This window comes from Rhea pennata, chromosome 7 (assembly GCF_028389875.1).
Source record: "Rhea pennata isolate bPtePen1 chromosome 7, bPtePen1.pri, whole genome shotgun sequence".
NCBI lineage: Eukaryota > Metazoa > Chordata > Aves > Rheiformes > Rheidae > Rhea > Rhea pennata.
The window spans coordinates 20,345,118-20,362,785 of NC_084669.1; the positions used below are offsets into that span (position 1 = coordinate 20,345,118).

Here is a 17,668-nt window from a genome sequence, read left to right on the forward strand (position 1 = left end):
TCTTAAGATGATCTGCAACTGATACAATTCAAGAGGGAAACAACTTTACTAAGACAGATTTTCTTCTCTGTGTTGCGCTGTCACACACCCCTTTTTGCAGCAACTGGGTTTGGGTTTTGTAAGGGATAGACTGTGGGGTGACTGGTTTATGAATCTAGTTCAGTCAAACAATTTGTATTCATCATTAAACAACCTTTCTATTTCAACTTCTCTGTAAAACAGTTATCTTCAATCAATGCATGAATTCTCATGCATTTCAGAAAGTTTGATGATTTGTACTCTGTAAGTCAGATAGGTCAATAGACTAGGTAAGAAATTAAGAACTACATAAAACTATAAAATGCAAAGCTATTGAATTATTTCCTTTAATCTTGTAAGTAACCTGAAAATGATAAATGAACATCTCAAATATCTGGTTAAGAGGACATAAAAATTTCTTTGTTCAAAGTTAAAGAAACTTTTTCCAGCTTGCTGCAGCACACTAATTTAGCTTTGAGTCAGTTATTAAACAGGACAATAATATTATAATGGAAATTGTTTAATATACATCATTAATAGCAAAGTGTCTGCTTTCATTCAAGTAAAAAAAAAATGTGCACTATGAGCAGTTTGGAAATGAATATTTGATTCCAAACTTCCCTTGTGCATTTAATAGCATGCTAATTTACATTTTAATTACTTCCTAAGAAATCAAAGCATTTGTTGACAGTAGAACATAATGTCAACTTCACAGTGCACTGTTGGTAGATGCTTAATGAACTTAATTAGATAATTAGTGATGTTAATTATCCTTCTATTATTAAGATAAAGATGTTACACAAATGATGCACTTCTCTAGGAAATATCATTAAATGTTTGCTTGTTTTAACTCCGTTAGTGTGAAAAGCTGATAAAAGACTGAGTGATCGGTGAGAAAGATATTTGCTTAAACAATAATTGTGATGTTTCAAATAGCTTCTTCATTTCAACCACAGGGAAATGCTATGTTCAGCTTGTCCCTTCTGCATCCCAAATGTTTTCCATAAACAAGCAAATTACTTTTGTTCAACCTCTCTCTCCTTTTCATTACCCCACAGCCCTACATTCTTCCCCACATTAAACAAAATATTCTCTGCATCTGATGCAGTGGGTCTAGTATAGATGGAAAAAAAAACCATGTTGGTCAGTATAGCCTTCAGAGTCAGTTATTGGAAGGTGCTATAATGATGCAGGAAAGAAGCAGCTGAAAGTACTGGCCCATTACTGAGCACTGTATTTGGCTGCTAGCTTTGCCACTGATGTCTTGGGTGACTACGGTTAAGTCCTAAATTCATGTCAGTCAAGTAGAGATAAAGCTTCATTCTTACAGGAGAAGTCAAAAAGCCCACTAACTTGGCTTTTTGAGCTAACTGTTTCAGCATCCTGGGACTGAATCTTCTATGCCCTAACAGGGGTCTAGAGACAAACTATCATTCTTCCAGTTCAACACTACACGCTTCTTGAAAAACTCTGTTTAAAACTAAAACACCTTCTAAAACACACACTTTTGCGCACAGATACCTGACCCAAAACTTTGGGAACATGACCTATGCAGACTAGTTCTGAATGGGTCACTTTTCCCCCTTATCCCACCCCAACACGAACCCAGTAAAAATGGTTGCAATACACATGAAGCAAGGTCGACAAGTAGGAGCAAATGAAGCCCCAGTGCTCCCCCTTGATAGGCTTGCAGGAGTGAGTCCTTCCTTAGACAGGACTCAAGCCGATTCTGCATCTGTGATGCAGTTACTGTACGCACTAGGTAAGTCAGTCCTAGCACTGTACAAAGCACATTAAAAAGTCTCCTGTTAGTTTGCATGGAGAAATTTACATTCCCAGCAAGGAAGGAATTTAAGCCTATACCCTTATTTAGCAACTCAACTCCCAATGGAAATTTTATGCCCAAATACTTCTCAAAATATAACATATCATCCCCACAGTTGAAGTAATAGAGCTGTTAGCTATATGAGCAGTGTGGGTATATAAATATATATACAAATACTCATGTATATGTACACACAGACATATATACATATGTGTTTGTGTAAACATACATACACATGCAGGTGTATATACATACACATATACGCACACGCACATGTTTGTACATAAATATATAAATATCTCAGTAAAGATTATACGTGAAAATTTAAAATTTCTCTCTGGCTACGGAAAGTATCATCTATGGTCTTTGATGTAACAAGCAAAAACTATTTTCTGTAGCAATGACTCTTTTAGATTCTAGTCTAAGAGAAAAGCCTGGTGAGTATAACAAATGTAAGATATTAAAAAGTAAATGTCCTGTAAATCTAAAAATAAGGAAAAATTCTAAAGACTTTGAAATAACATGTCATTTGAAACACATCTCAGTCTGTCTTGGACTTCAAAAGAAACATTAATTCCATGAGATTTGAGATGATATTTCTTCTTGGGAATCTAATTAGAAAGACAGAACTCTGATAAATAACTTTCTAGTGAAGCCTGTCCAAGAGACATTTGCTGTTACCCTTATCAAGGATATCTGTTGTTACAAAACTGCAGAATTAAAGTGGTCTGTGGCCATACCACCGTACTCTTCCCTCAACAATAAGGTAAGGGCAAACAATTTGCTCTCCTAAATGAGTTAATGAGCTTCCGCGTTTTTTTCAGCAAATGCATCAGGACTGCTTAGCCACCATTAAAACTGAGAATATTAAAATATCACACTGCTCAAAAATCAGGAAAAATATTCAGAAGCAGCTGAAATGGGTTCTGTCTCCATTAGTGACTTCAGTCACAGCCAAGAGGTCTTTTCTGAGGGCTCATGACTTCAGAGTTATCCGCCCAGAGCCAAGAGCAGCTGTTGCTAACACATTAATGCACCCACCCTTTATAGATTTACTTTGGGTTTAACAATCTGGCTGTTGCTTGCAAAAGAAAGAACAAGAGGGCTGTTACTGAAAACCTAGCTAAGAAAAATGAAACACTTCTCAGCCATGCCACATTTCACACCTACTATTTTCAAGTTTCTAAAGCTACGCTGTTAAATGCTTTCTGACATTAATTCTGGAGTGACATGTTAGAGGGACATGCTGAGAGTCAAAGATACCCTACAAAACAGAAACAAAGCTATCTATTAAACTGCTCAAACATCTTACAAGTTCAAAGGCTGCATTCTCCCATACCACTTGAACTAGGAGAAATTCTTTGGCAACTGACAGCATGACAAAATCACCACAGAGGAGATTAGATCCTGGCACTATATATATATATATATATATCTATGCATGTGTGTGTGTGTGTGTGTGTGTATGTATGTAAATATTATCTTCACAAGTGTACTTTTGCTGACCAGAATGCTCCTGTGAAGTTTCTGTTTATGCAATTGCAAGTTTGAAGGTTTCTGTTAACCTCATCAGTCTGGAGACTGAGATGGAAAAAAAAAAAAAAAAAAAAAAAAAAAAAAAAAAAGACCTTTTCTATTTCATTCTTTCAGCCCTCTGGCATAGAGGAACGCAACTAATGAATGATGAAAACAGGAGGGCAGGTTCAGGCCTGCTGACTCAGGAGGTTCTGTATTTTCTCTAAAGGGAACAACCTACAGCCCTGAGTCAGTGTCTTGCAGTAATTAAAAGCTAGGTGCTGGTAACCCTGCTTAGGTACCCGTCCTCAGGAAGAACCTTAGGACATTCTGCATGGTAGGAAGTGTTGACTGATTTACAATTTACTGAAATATGGTTATTATAATAGTCCCTTCTGGCTCTTGTAGTTTTTAAAGGAGACCAAAACCAACACCAGTTAGCTATTGCTAACCTCAGAATTAAATATAGGTATTGTAGATTCCAAGAGCAAGATGGAAGGAAAGAGAAAGGGGAAAAGTAGGGGTAAGGATCAAAACGCTTATTCTGAAACAGGACAGTTAATGGACTGGAAACCTTTTCGATGTATTCAGGAGTCTTACAGATACTTCCACTGGCAGACTTACCCAACTCTGTCATCTGCAAGCCCTAAGGAAAAGTCTTTGTACAATGCTCCTCTTGCTCCTGCATGGCTACTCAGACTTCCAAGAGAGTACAAGATAGCAACTAACAGAGTATGTTACCCCTCTCCTCCTAAAAATGGGATCAGGCTCTTCTGAGTGTTCATATGTTCTAGACAAGGCTCAGAGCATACCATGGGATGCAAAGGGATTCAGGCAGACAAGGTGAAACACAGTTGCATTTGTTCTCCAATTCCAATATTTGTCCTCTAAATAGCAAGGAATGGTGTTCGGCTTCACTGATATATTGGAGACCCTGAGTAAAAGTACAGCAGGAATGTGGAGTCAGATCCTTTGCTAAAGTGAATCTTTTTTTTTGGGCTAAAGTGAACTCTCTACCCCCCCCCCCCCCCCCCCATTTCAAGATCAGGTCTCAAAAGCACTCTTGCTTCCTTGTAAATGACAACAGGGAAAGAGTTAATAGATGTTAATAGATTTTTTTTTCTCCTCAGCAAACACTACTACTGCTTCAGCTCCTTTTTCCAGTCAATAAATGAAAAGAATTAATATCCCACTAACCAACCCTTTTCTTCTTTCTGGTGAACAAAGCTCTGAAATCCAGCCTGAATTCCTGCATCATTCCCAACTTTATCAGGAGGTTCTCCTCAATTAGGAACAACAGTGTTTAACTGAGTAAAAGCAAGGATTATTATTTGAAAATGATTTATGATTGTTTTAAAGCTTTTCTCTAATTTATATTTCTACTTTTTCCTTTTATCTCAGTGTTTCAGTCAGGTGCCCTTTGTTGTAGGACCTGTGTCCATAACTAGCAGTAGCAAAGGTAGGAGCCAGTATCTGAAGATTTTTCTCTAAGGAACACAGAAGATGCTTGAGAGGAAGCAAAAATCACACTATAGTACTTGCTAAACTTACTATCACTAAAGACAGGTCAAAAATAAGACCCCTAGATAAAGGTTACAGTCATCATTTCCAATTGTAGGCATCTGACAAAGGTACTCCAGTGCACAGAGCTTACAAGTGTTCACACTCTCCGCTGGAATAAGCAGTATTGTAATAAGCAGTAACAAGTGCTCAGCATCCACTGCAAGTTGGGCCACTTTCTCTTTTGTTTGCTTAAACATAGCTAACATTTGGCAATATTCCTTAAATGTGAAATGATAGTGCAAGAAACTCATTATTTAAGTTTGATTTAATAACATCAGGCAGTTTTAATGCTTGCAGTTTGTTCTCAGCATAGAAAATACTTTGTTTGTATTCTACACACAATACATAGCTTTTAATTTTGGCATTCCAAGTGAAAGCATATTAGCCCAACTAGCTTACTGCCAGACTTAGAAATGATGTTGCTCTAATTTTTCAAATAGTTGAAAAGACTTAGCATTTCTTGAAATTTAGAAAGAAATAAGAAAGTAAGCATAAATAGGAGAGAGTTCTTACACATCACCCATCTTTCTCCCCAATAGCTACATTTGAAATGAAGAGGCCCTAATATGACATTGAATCAAATTCAGCCACCCCTCAGCGTTACCCATTTGCTTTCCATTATAAACATTTTGATACTATCCTAATTAGTCACTATTTTCATTTACCAACCCTTAGTTAAGCCATTTTTTCTTTATTGGTACAGCAGCCACCACATCAAGAACCAAATCCTGCTCAAGGTAGAGAGATTCTTGAAGTCCAAGGAACTTCAGTAAGAATAAGACTGTAAATGAAATTTGCAGAAGCTTGTAACTGAGTTAGAAGCATGAATTCCATTGACTTTTCATGTAACTTGTAACTTCCCTTAATAATAAGAATCCCACCTGGCACCCTGCTTGTGAAGTTTATGAAGAAAGAGGGCTATGGAGTAGCAAAGAAATGCTTCTTTTCCCTTATATTTTATCTGTCTGAAAAGTGCAGCAAACTCTTTCAAAGATCAGCTGGATAGGAGAAAAGCAGAGAGTGGAGACGAACATTTGGAATTGTAGTTTTGCATCTCATTGAGAGGAACAATTTATCAGAGCTCTGGAGCTGTCAGTCGTTGACATGATAAGGAATAACACCAAATGAATAATGTTTCTGCCAAACCCAGCTCCTTTAATTACAAGCCGCTTCCTTGCAGGAGAGAGACAGAAGATGCAAAAACACCAATTTCATGCACTTGTGCCTGAATAATGTCTCCGTGCTGCCTTTTCCAGATGGCAACCTTTTCACTGGAGGAACTAATGATGTGGGCATATTTAGGGAAAAACCAATAACAGAGTCTTTAACCTTCAACAGCAAAAAGCATGTTGTACAAAATGTTCCTTGGGATACATTTACAAATATCAATTACATTGCTCACTGAGGTGTAATCAGCTGTAATAATCAAAATTAATTTTAAAAAATAATTAAACAGACCCCAGGGCAAATAGTTGATGCTCTTGCAGTATGACATCACACACTACATACGTACCTGGGAAGAACTTGCTCTGTAGGTAGCAAAGTGAAGGAACGAGAAAGATGCTGTGGCACGCTAAGGAAAGAACTGTTGCTGAGTTAAGTGCTATCAAACATGTTACTTGGATATCACAGCCTTCCTGACCAACACACCTGGAAAAGAATCAGTGACCTCTGGGGATAAAGCTACAATTTTTCACAGCTTGAGCTAGAAATTAAGACTCCCTAAACTGAAGTTGTGACAGACTTACACTGTCTCTTAAAGAGCAGAAATAAGCCTTTGATATGTTCGGCAGTGCATTAACACTGGAATGCTCAGTGCTTAAGCACAGGCAGAAGCTCTGATTATTCTGTCAGTGCAATGCAGCACTACCCCAAAGCCACTTGCTCCAGCCCCGATATACTTCTAACTGGTATAGAAGAAGCAACTTCTAACTGGTACTTATTTGTGTTCTGGACAAATGTCCACCAAAAACATGGAAAAAGGCCTCTGTCTCAAACAAGAAGGCTGAGCTCAATCATAGAAAAAATAACCCAGCTTTATAGTCTCTCTCTCTCAAGGAATGCCTAAGAACATATATGGTGGCAGCATGAATGCTGCATATACTCCAGACCAACTGCTTTATATATAAACACTTGTCTGCCTATCTCTTGAGGCTAAACAAAAATTTGGACCTTTAATCTTCAACAGGGAGTAGAAAAGTAAAGGACAGTACTATAGGAATACAAGATCCTTTCTCCCAATACAGCATCTGAAGGAAAAGGTTTGCCTAGTGATATTAAGCCAAAAGCAGCAGCAAAGCCAGCAACTCCTTGCTGTTACCCACATAAGCAGAAACAAGCAGCAGGTGCTTTTTCCTTTTAAGTCCTATAACCAGGCCTCATGCGAAAAGGCTGCATAAATACTTTGTGTTTAGACTGCCTACCTAAGTTCTTCAGGTCAAGTATCATTTTAGTTCTGCATGTGCCTAGCGCCCAGCACAAAGCCATTGCAGTTCATGACAGTGGCTTCTTGTTACAGCATGACAAATACTATAGCTTTGACTGCTGTAATGTCTAAGTATATCACACAATAAAACATGCATCCTTAGAGTATCCTTATAGTTGATGTATCACCCCCCTTTTACAGCTAGCAGAAGGATTCAATGAGACTCAGAAACCTATCCAACATCAAATAAAAGACTACAGCAAATGAGGAAAGTAAATGTCGATCTCTAGACCATTAGGCACCAACACTTCTGTCATCAGAGCCACAGACTGAAAACAAACATCAGATTTCTGCCCAGATAAACAGGGCACACCTATCTGGTTTAACAGCCACTCTCACACTTCCCTGTTCACATCATAAGATGAAGGTTGCTACCACAAATAGCTCATGAAGTGGGATTTCAGTGGCTTCCAAACCTTCAATTTGTTGATTTCTGGCTGTTGCATTCTCCACTCTGCCCACTATAAAGGTGCATCACCCCCGTTCTATTTTCGATTTTTTAAACTTACCTTCTTGACTCTCTTATTTAGAAAGTTGATGAAGTTTATGCCGAACTTTAAGCACATTGGAATTTAATTAAAATTATGGACACAATTATGTACCTTCCCAGCTGGGACTTCAGTTCCTTAGAAGTAATACAATTAACAGACTACACTGACAAGCAGGATTTAGGTAACTAATTTGAGGTGCAAGAGGAATACAATCATCATCTAGATGACCAGACAATAACCATCAGCAATTCCAAGTGCAGATCTTGAGATTACATTTCTGCTTGAAACTGGATTCCCAGTAGAAACATTTACACATGCATGTAGAAAGTCTAAGAGCTTCTAGGAAGCATCAAGTTATGCCACTCCAGGTGAGCTATGCAATCGCACTACCTATGGACTGTTTGTCTAAAATTATTCCTCAACCATGTCAGCTCCAGCAGCAACGTGCTGAGACCAACCTAAAAAACTCTAGCTGACTAGTTAGTCATGTAGGTATATCTGCCCAGTGCTCCTGAAAGCTCGCAGTGCCAGTGCAAAGACATCTGAATTGGCCTCAAAGAATCCAGCAGAGCTTAACTTTGACTCTGCATCTTCACAATAACATGCTCTCACCTCCCTGGCTCAAATCACACCTTTAGGCAAAGCCTGAGTGAAGCTTTCTGGCCCCTGCTATCCAGATTGTCAGACAAAATCATTCATAATTGTCTCTTCTGGTCTTAAAGTCTAGGAAAGGAGCCTTAACAGCAATAAGTGTCTGTAATTTTCAAGAAAACATGCCAGGAGACATACACAGAGGATTCAGTCCAGACAAGCTTTCCAGAACCCTTCAAAAGCTCAGAGCAGGTTACAGAGCCTAAAAAGAGAGGAAAAAAAAAAAAAAAAAAAAAAAAAAAAAAAAAACATGCTTTACCTCCGTTCTGCACCCTATTTCCTTTGTGGTTCGTCCAGGCATCAACTTCATTGCTGAAGAGAGGCTTTCACTCCATGAATTGTGCTTGCTCTGTGACAGGCCTGGCCCTGCTTTACTCTGGAGACTTTTCTTTTCAGATGCTGTGGGGTCCAGAAGAAAGAACAGAAAAGGAAAGAAGAAAGAACAGAAAAGGAAAAGATAAATAAGAGCATGTAAGACTTGAAGGTGAACCCACAGGGAAGTGCAGAGTTTGTAAAAATATTATACAAGCTGCAACAAAATGACAGAGCCACACTTCAGCTAGTCTGTCCTATTTATAAGAGGGTCATTGAATTAACATGTACTTTTCAAGTCTTTATGTAAAAACCTAATCGAGGTCTGCTATAGACCAGTGTCAAGACATCCACAGCAGCCCTGGATCCCTGAAGTGCTACACACATTGCCATGTCCTTCTTCATTTAAATATCCTCCCTCTAGTCAAATTCTCCCATGGGATATGACTGTCTGAGGAGATTTTTCTGCCTTGTAGTAAAGTATTAGTTTTAAATCATCACCAGAAGATTAAAGAAGGGCTGAGGCATGACACAGAAAACATCTCTCTAATCACAATACCGGAATAGAGAATGATGATCTGTTTTGTCTAGAAGTGACATGCAGATTAAGAGCACAACCAAGAATCAAGAGCCTTCCATTATTCTGCAATGCCTTTGTTCACTTCAGTAAGTGCTCCATGAAAGAACAGAGACCTATGAAGTGTTGCCAAGCTTTTGTCATCATTTCTTCCCATAGAGGGGTGATCTCAGTTATCTTCATTTCCCTCTCTTTGTCGCCTCCTTTTACAGAGACATCCATCTTGTAAGTGTCCTCCAGAGCCTGCCGCCTCTGAGTAATGAGCTGCTTCCAGATGATTTCTACTGTTCTCAGAATCTCTTGATGAACTACAAAAAAAAAGGAAACAGCAAATGAAGAATCATTGTTTTTGTGCAAGAAGTCAAGCAGCAGACAAAGCAAAAACATCTCATTTGGAACAGAAAATCTCATTTGGAACAGCACTGATCTAGAATAATTGCTAGGATTGGTGGAGTTACTCCGCTTTATTAGCTGCATAGGTTCTAAGCCAGTCTATTTCATCTAATATAGGAAGCAATAAGACATTTCTTTTGCTGTATTTCAACTCCCTGATTAAAATGAGTAGGAGTGACAGATGATTTTACCTGGTTCTGCCTTGAAAAACCCTATCAGAAATCTGATGATCTTTAATATCTTACATAAACTGCTAAAGCACATAGAGGACATTATTTTATACTGTCAAATGTCATTACAAACAGTGGGAGGAAGGTAGACAACTCAAACAGTTTGGAATAGCAATGAATTGTTCTACAAGTGCTCAGCTGTTTTGCTGACTCTCTCTGTAAATCATATCAATTTGGTTGCATTAGCACCAACTCAGGATACAAAAATTGAGCATCCCTATGCAATATGGTTTAACTGACAGTCCACACACTGAATCCAACCCAAAAATTCTTCACTCCAACTCACTATCTTCTCCTAGAACTGCCAAATATTTCTTCCTGTGCATGATATGGACTTCAAGCTCAGTATTGGGTCTCCGAAAAAAGAAATTGAGCCAAAAGTAGCAGAGCTGGGCATTGACAATGGCCACCATGAGGGAAAAAGAGATCTCTGAACTGAAATCTTCTGAGAAGACGGAGTCTGAATTTTAGATAAAAATATGCAGTATAAGGCAAATCATTTTCAGCACAACTTTTCTCACTCTGTTAAGCAGCACTTGCACAGCTGCTCTGGTGGATGTTTAGGCCAGGCATTTTCCTGCTCTGTAAGCCAAAGATACCAACTGCCATAGATTACCATCATCTGGAGTAGGCAGGCTGCCCTTCTCCTCTTCACTGGGAGCAAGGAAAATTTGGTGATACAAAGCAAGTTTGGGTTTCACATCAACCCCAAAACCTTCTGGATAGCTGTGACAAAGAAAAGGAGGGTATATGAGGAAAACAGAGCAACAAAGACAGTGAAAAAGCTCCACTCTCACTTGATTTATTTAGCAGGTCAATATGCCCAAGCTACAATGCTTACAGCAGTCACATGATACTGCAGGATTTACAGGAAGCAAGTAACTAAATCAGTGCCAGTCTGTTTTTCAAAATCAAGGATCATTTCTCATGATCCTATAGATCACTCTGCTTGTGTTCTATATGCCTTACCCTTTCACTTCCCCATAAACTTATGTTTCCCCTTCACACTGCTCTCTGTTGGATCTTTGTTCAGACCACTACAGCTATTCTTAAAGTATGACGTTTGTTAGGCACCACTACAGGAGAAAGCAAAGTCTCTTGGATAAGCAAAACTGCCTTTTTTTACTTTGGGGTTTTCTTTAAAATACAGTAATTCTGATTTCCTGGATTTTCTGTGTTTAACTTTTGGATAACACCAACACTTCTTTGGGTTTTTTTGTTTGTTTGTTTGTTTGTTTGTTTTTTGGATGTTTATACTGTTGCTGCCTACCAGCAATTTTTATCCATCTCAGTAATTTTTGTCTGGAAATTATTATCTGACTGGAATAAGAACAATCACAGAGCTAGAAAAGACCTCAGGAAGTGTGGCTTATTTCACATGTGACATTGTATCACTGGATTCAATTTAGGCAGAGCACACTGGAAGCATTCCTCAACCTCTAAGCAGCACAGAAATTTTCTATTGAAGCAGCAAGCATTGCTACAGTGAATAAAGCACAGGTTGATATTTCCTTCTTTTGAAAAAACTGAACTGTCCAAAATGACTCCCTAGCTTACATTAGCAAGCATCCCTCTGACACATCATCTATAAGAATAGCCAAGACACAGCATGGATGTTTTAGCCCTATCCAGATCAACAGCCAAACTCCCAGCATCAATGGGACCACGATTTTGCAGCTCATATCTAAGTATCAGAAACAGTAAAAGTCAAAAAATCCACGTGCAGTTTTTTATATGTTAAATATACCCATGCAAGGGTGGCTACTGGAGCAGAACCACCAGCTTACTAAGTCAGCCCACAGCACATGCCTCAGAGAGCGGCCACCTGTGTGCCTGAGGAGTGATTCTAGTGAAGCAGGTTTCCAGGCCCTCAGTTTAATAAAGGACTCGTTGGCCAACTCCCTCGAAGAGGACTCAAGTTTTTCAACTGCAGTTACTACCTTAAAATAACTAAGCTGCTTATGATCTGAAAATTGGTAGACACAGAATGGACACATACAGATATTTTGGTTAATAAAGAGTAGCAATTAAACCTATGTGCAAATTTAAAGGCTTTGCTCAGAAAAACATGCAAGCTTCCCTGGATGCCCCTGATATGAAACAGGGGATTTACTCACTCTTTAAGAAAAAAAGAAATTGTTATATTATTACTATCTACTGTCCTTTGCTTATTATACCCACAAACACAGATACTAACCTCTATCAGAGCAACAGAGGTGTAGGAATTTTTCTTCTTAGTAGTGTTTCAAGTAGAAAATATACTTCTGACTGAACAACTGTTCATCTTTTCCCCATCCTTACTGAAAACCAACTCCTTGCTTCCAGAATACTGAACACATTAGTAACCCTCCTCCTCTCCAAATTAAATGAAAAAATGGCAAAGTATTTGTCATTGTTCTTCATAAAAAAAAAAAAAAAAAAAAAAAAGAAAGAAAGAAAAGAGAGAGAGAAAAGTATGAGGAAAACAACCCTCTTTCCCCAAATGGTTTCATTCAGTCATTTTAACAGACAGCCACAGATCAGGAAAGAAGGTTGTCCCATGCAGAAGGCTGCAGAATGACGCTCGCAAACCCCAGAGCACCAAGCCCGATGGACCAAAGGCTTTTTAGGATATGGTACATCTGAGGTCTTAGTCTGGCTGAATCCAGCTCAATCTTCTTCTAATGTTTTCCAAAACTGAAACTGCCCAACTTGTGTGAAAAATCACGTGAAATCTCCCCCTTCGCACCTAATGACATAGACAACAGCAACCAGAGACAAGCAAATGTTATACCAAGACCAACTTTTATACCTGCCCGAGTTCAGCTGGCAAAGGCAGTGCATGAGGCAGACGACGAAATTATTATTTGAGTTGTAAGTTGCAAAGATAACATCCCACTGCTCCTGCAGGACATTCAGAGTGTTCAGGATGTTAAACTGTTCAGGCAGTGACTGTTGTGGTCTGGACAGGCAATATAGGATCGCTCGGTTTAGACAGCTGTATAGGGTACTGAGGAAAGTTTCCTTTTGAGAAAAGCTGCCTTCTAAGACCTGTGAAAACAGCAGAGTACTTGGCTTGCTCAAAGAACATTCTCCTCAAGGATCTATTCCTCTCGCTTCATTTAAGCTGCTGCAAACTTATTTTGGCAAAATTCCCCTGAACTACCTGCTGGGTATAAATACAATCTTCCTGTAGTTCTATTGAAATCTCTGGTATTGTAAAAGAGATTAATTTTTCCCCATCTGGTAACATGTACCTCACCAGTAGACAGTGGAAAAGTACTAATTATCCCTTCTTCAAGCTGCACCATCTAGCTTTTATTGTCAGTTAGGGCCATTACATGTTCATGTAAGAAAACAGGATAATCACAATCATCAAATGTACTGCAGCCCTTTTCTAGAGAATTCTGGTATCACAAACTCCGTGAAACAGGACATACTAAAGCATGTTGATAACAGCTGGGAAAAAAAATCATTTATGACTTACCACTACAATCTGTTTGGCGATGAAGAGAAGGATTTGCTTGGGGTCAGCAGCAAACATTCTGCTGTTCAGCTTCTCAATCAGTTTCTGAGCAAAATAAGCAACATTCGCTACAGACACAGATGCAGTTGATTCAGAAGTGCCATGAGAATCACTGCTCCCTGGAGAGAATACAAGAGGGGTGACTATCCCACAACAAGCTGAGATACCAAATAACACGGCCATGTGAGATCTGAGGTTTCCAGTCCGAAGTAATACTGTCACAGAGGTGGGAAGTGTTTAAGAATACTGTAAGTCTAGCAGACTAGCAGAATATGCAGAACCAACCCACTACTACATACTATCATGAAAGACTGGTCCAACTAATGACTAAAGAGAACGGCAGTAACTGCTACCAGGGTTGTTTCCAGAAGCACTCAAGGGTAAACCTTGGTTTCTTTCCTCTTATTCACCTCCTCTTTAATCTCTAGAATCTGTTCCCCATAGGAGAAGGTGAGGGTGTGGGAAAAGGAGGCGGCTCTCTGGAAACATGGCAACACGACAGTAGTTTAGGCAACTAGTACTAGTTTAGGTCTATAGCAGGAGTGAATGGACTGTCTGGTCTGCTGAGCTGAGTGTTACTCTTCCTGTCAATTACAGCTACATGCCAAACAACATCTAGCTAATGAACTCATTCTCACCTCTTGGTCTTGTTTTCCCTTCACTTTGGCTTGTAACATGGAAGACATCCATAGCAGACAGCAAGACTTTTGTTTGAAAATGTCTTTTCTGCTCATTGGTGGCATCATCTGGAGAAGCCTGTATAGTTACCATGAAGACATTAGCATAGCAGGAAAACAATCAGGAAATCCAGCTGTGAAAGTCACTTTCAGCCTTCATTCATACAAAGTCATTTGATTTCACTGGACCTTTTTTTTTTTTTTTTTTTTTTTTTTTTTTTTTCAATCAGCCAAAGATTCAGAATCAGTCAACATCTTGGCCAACGGAGTAAGGATTCCAGGAGACACTCAATACAGTTCAGGAGAGTTCAGAATGCTCATTTCCTCTAAAAGCCTTGGCATTGATTTAGGAAGTGTAAAGGGAAACCCAAAAACACAGAGAGAACAAGGGCAACTTCACCTTTCTGCCACACTTTACCCCTTGGTGTGGATGTATAAAACAGCTACTGCAAGCTATGTAGTTGTCTGTTGCAGCTAATCTACCGACACACATAAATGTGGGGATTTGGTGTACCCCTCTGTGGAAATGCAACAAGGCACCTCCCATGAAGAATTCAGTAAAAGTGCATGCATGGACAGTTACTAGGCAGCAGATGACAGCAGAACCTCATAGCCAAGCTTATCACACAGGAAATCCTACTTGTCTCTACACTTCATAGCTGAGAGACAGCACAGTTCCCTTCTGTACGCCGAACACAAGTGAAGTTTCGCACAGGGCAGAACCTAGGTTCCTAGGCAGTAACCAAGAAAATTTTCCCTCAGAGAATTTCAGCTCCTTTTAGCAGGCAGTCAGAAGAGCCATGCTCTGTTTTAAACTCTATCACAATTAAGCCTTGGGAACTTACTATGATGCCTTTAGAGAACTGCCACTCTGTAAGATGTATGAGTCTTTAGGAAATGCCACTCTGCCAAATGATTTAACTCCTAAAATAATACTTGCAGTCAAGCTTTTTGTTTGTTGCAATCTGTCTTACTAAACAGTCTGGATCAGAACTCTCGTCTGGAACACCTGGACTACTGAGAATTGGGACCTGGAGCCTAAATTTTTCATTCTCCCTGTCTTTACATTGTGCTGATTGAACCTTTCAAGTGCTTTCTGTAATCCATAATCCAGATCAATCTGTTGTATTAATCAGTACACAGGAATGGGAATGCTCTATGTGAAATCATAGAATCATAGAACCAGTAAGGTTGGAAGGGACCTCTGGAGATCATCTAGTCCAATCTCCCTGCTCAGCAGGGTCACCTAGGGCATGTTAGACAGGGTTGCATCCAGGCAGGCCTTGAAGATCTCCAGAGAAGGAGATTCCACAACCTCTCTGGGCAACCTGTTCCAGTGCTAAATCTTTTGTTCTGAACAGAATTCAAGGGCTGCTCTAGAGACATGCAGACATTACTAGAGAAAAGGGAATATTTTTCATGCCTTACTTCAATGTTAAATGTTGCTTGGAAAATGCTATTGTTGTTTTCTAGGGGTAGCATTATGTCTTAGTTCACATGAATGCAGAAAAGGGAAAAGGAGTCTCTTCCTTGCGACAAGGTAGGAATTTCCTTCCACTAAGTGTGCCATCCAGATCTGGTGGGAAGTAATGCATGCTCTCTAAGAGATGTGATCTGGCCTTAGCTTTTACATCTTCTTCATTCTCATACAAGCTCCCACAGATAGACTGAGAATGATACTTTAGAGAATAAGAATTGCTGAAAATGCTAACTGAAAATACCACATAGCCATTTCTAATCCTTTTTTCAATAGGTCAGTAGTAAGATGTCTCCTGTCCTTCCACCCCCAGTGCAAAGTAAAGCAGTAAGGCTTAACTATTATATGAGAGACCTCAATAAGTAGCTCAAGTGGATGCCCTTGTTTGTTCACTGGGATGTTGAGCAGACTGTCCGTCAGGAGGACTCGCATGAAATCCCACACTTGTTTCTTGGCAGGGTGTGGTAGGAGTGGGAGAGATGAAGGATCAACACAGCCCTTTCCTTCAGCAATGGATGGACCATCAGGAGACAACAGACTTTCAGAGCTTCCCTGTAGATGTGGACAGACAGCAATGCATTTTAATCTGTACTCCCCTGTGCATTGATATTTCCTCCTAGCTATGCATAACCAAGTTAAAGGGCTCGTGCTGACTCACACGCACGTACCTTGGGTGCTCCAGAGTGGAAGGCAACCATAGCCAAAGTTTTCAAGAAGTCTGGACAGCGCCACACAGGGTCCTGAGTATAACTGTGATAGATCGAGTCCAGAAACTGGACAACATTCCTTGGATAGGCAATTTCCCAGGAAGCTTCTGCATCTGCTGTAGGCTGAACACACACACACATGCATCTAGTCAAGGCAGCATTCTTCTCTCTCAGATGAGCATATTTTTGCTTCCCTCTAGGTATTCCTAAGCATCTCAGCAAACATGGCATGGCCACAGAATAGCCAGGGCAGCTAACTCCTACCTTGCAGACTTAGGATATACTGAGTCAGAATTCTACAAGTTCAGTTACAAATGTGAAATACCTTCACCACCAAAAATTGGTAAAATGGGTCACATTGTGGGAAAGACCCACCTCTGTGTTCAGAGCTCTTGAACATGAACCCAATAGCATTCCCTTCTCTGCACCATAACCATGCCAATAGCTGTACTGATGCTTTCTCTTCCCTGCCCATTGCTCTCCTTAGCAGAGACTTGTGACAGGAAAGAAAGATTCCACTTACACAAAGATTGCTGCAGACATCCAACTTTCTCGGTAAAGTTTGCAGTTCACATTACACTGCCCCACTACAAAATGTTTACCTTGTCCACAGTGACCTTAACCATTTCCAGCAGTAAAGTAGCTGCCTCTGCACACAACCCGATTTTGAGGACATTCTCTGTAAGGTGGTGCTGCAAGACCCATTGCAACATAGAGTCAAGATCTCTCTAGAAGAAGAAGAGTTATATTTCAAGAGACTTGAATTATAAAACATCAAGAACAACTCCTGTTCTCTCCACATCAGCAAAAAAATATATCATCTTTACCTCCACCAGCTCTTCCCTATTTCTTGCATTTTCCCAGGATAGCCCTAATGGATGGTCCTCTTTAGAGAGTTATCTTTGGCACTACTGGGGAAAAGAGCCTCATAGCTTCTAAGGACACTGGAGAAAGTACCCAAATTCACTAATTCTGAGATTTTAATGAGCCTTGACTACGTAAAGAGAAGAAAGCTAATCTGAACTACCTTCTAAAGTGCATTAGTACATTAGCTAAATGTCATTTAATCCTTATGTAAACATGTTTGTTCAGAATGCAGATTTCCTTAAGACAAAGCTAACTTAATCTTTAAAGTGTGGATGACTAATTTTAACTGTCAAAAAAAAAAAAAAAAAAAAAAAAAAAAAAAAAAGAATCAGGCTTAACTTGCCTGAGCAATCTATCAAAGGAGTAAAGCAATGG

General features: G+C 39.5%; 1 protein-coding gene across 1 annotated transcript in view; it reads right to left on the reverse strand.

The window, feature by feature from the left end:
* WDFY4 (WDFY family member 4) overlaps window positions 1-17,668 on the reverse strand; it is a 147,524-nt gene that overhangs the window by 73,161 nt on the left and 56,695 nt on the right. The window contains exons 31-39 of the mRNA XM_062579707.1: window positions 17,029-17,154; window positions 16,388-16,549; window positions 16,074-16,271; window positions 14,204-14,321; window positions 13,527-13,684; window positions 12,852-13,090; window positions 10,677-10,786; window positions 9,554-9,745; window positions 8,808-8,947 (exon numbers count right to left, since the gene is read on the reverse strand). Coding sequence (XP_062435691.1) covers window positions 8,808-8,947; window positions 9,554-9,745; window positions 10,677-10,786; window positions 12,852-13,090; window positions 13,527-13,684; window positions 14,204-14,321; window positions 16,074-16,271; window positions 16,388-16,549; window positions 17,029-17,154 — 1,443 coding nt within the window. The remainder of the gene's footprint in view (window positions 1-8,807; window positions 8,948-9,553; window positions 9,746-10,676; window positions 10,787-12,851; window positions 13,091-13,526; window positions 13,685-14,203; window positions 14,322-16,073; window positions 16,272-16,387; window positions 16,550-17,028; window positions 17,155-17,668) is intronic.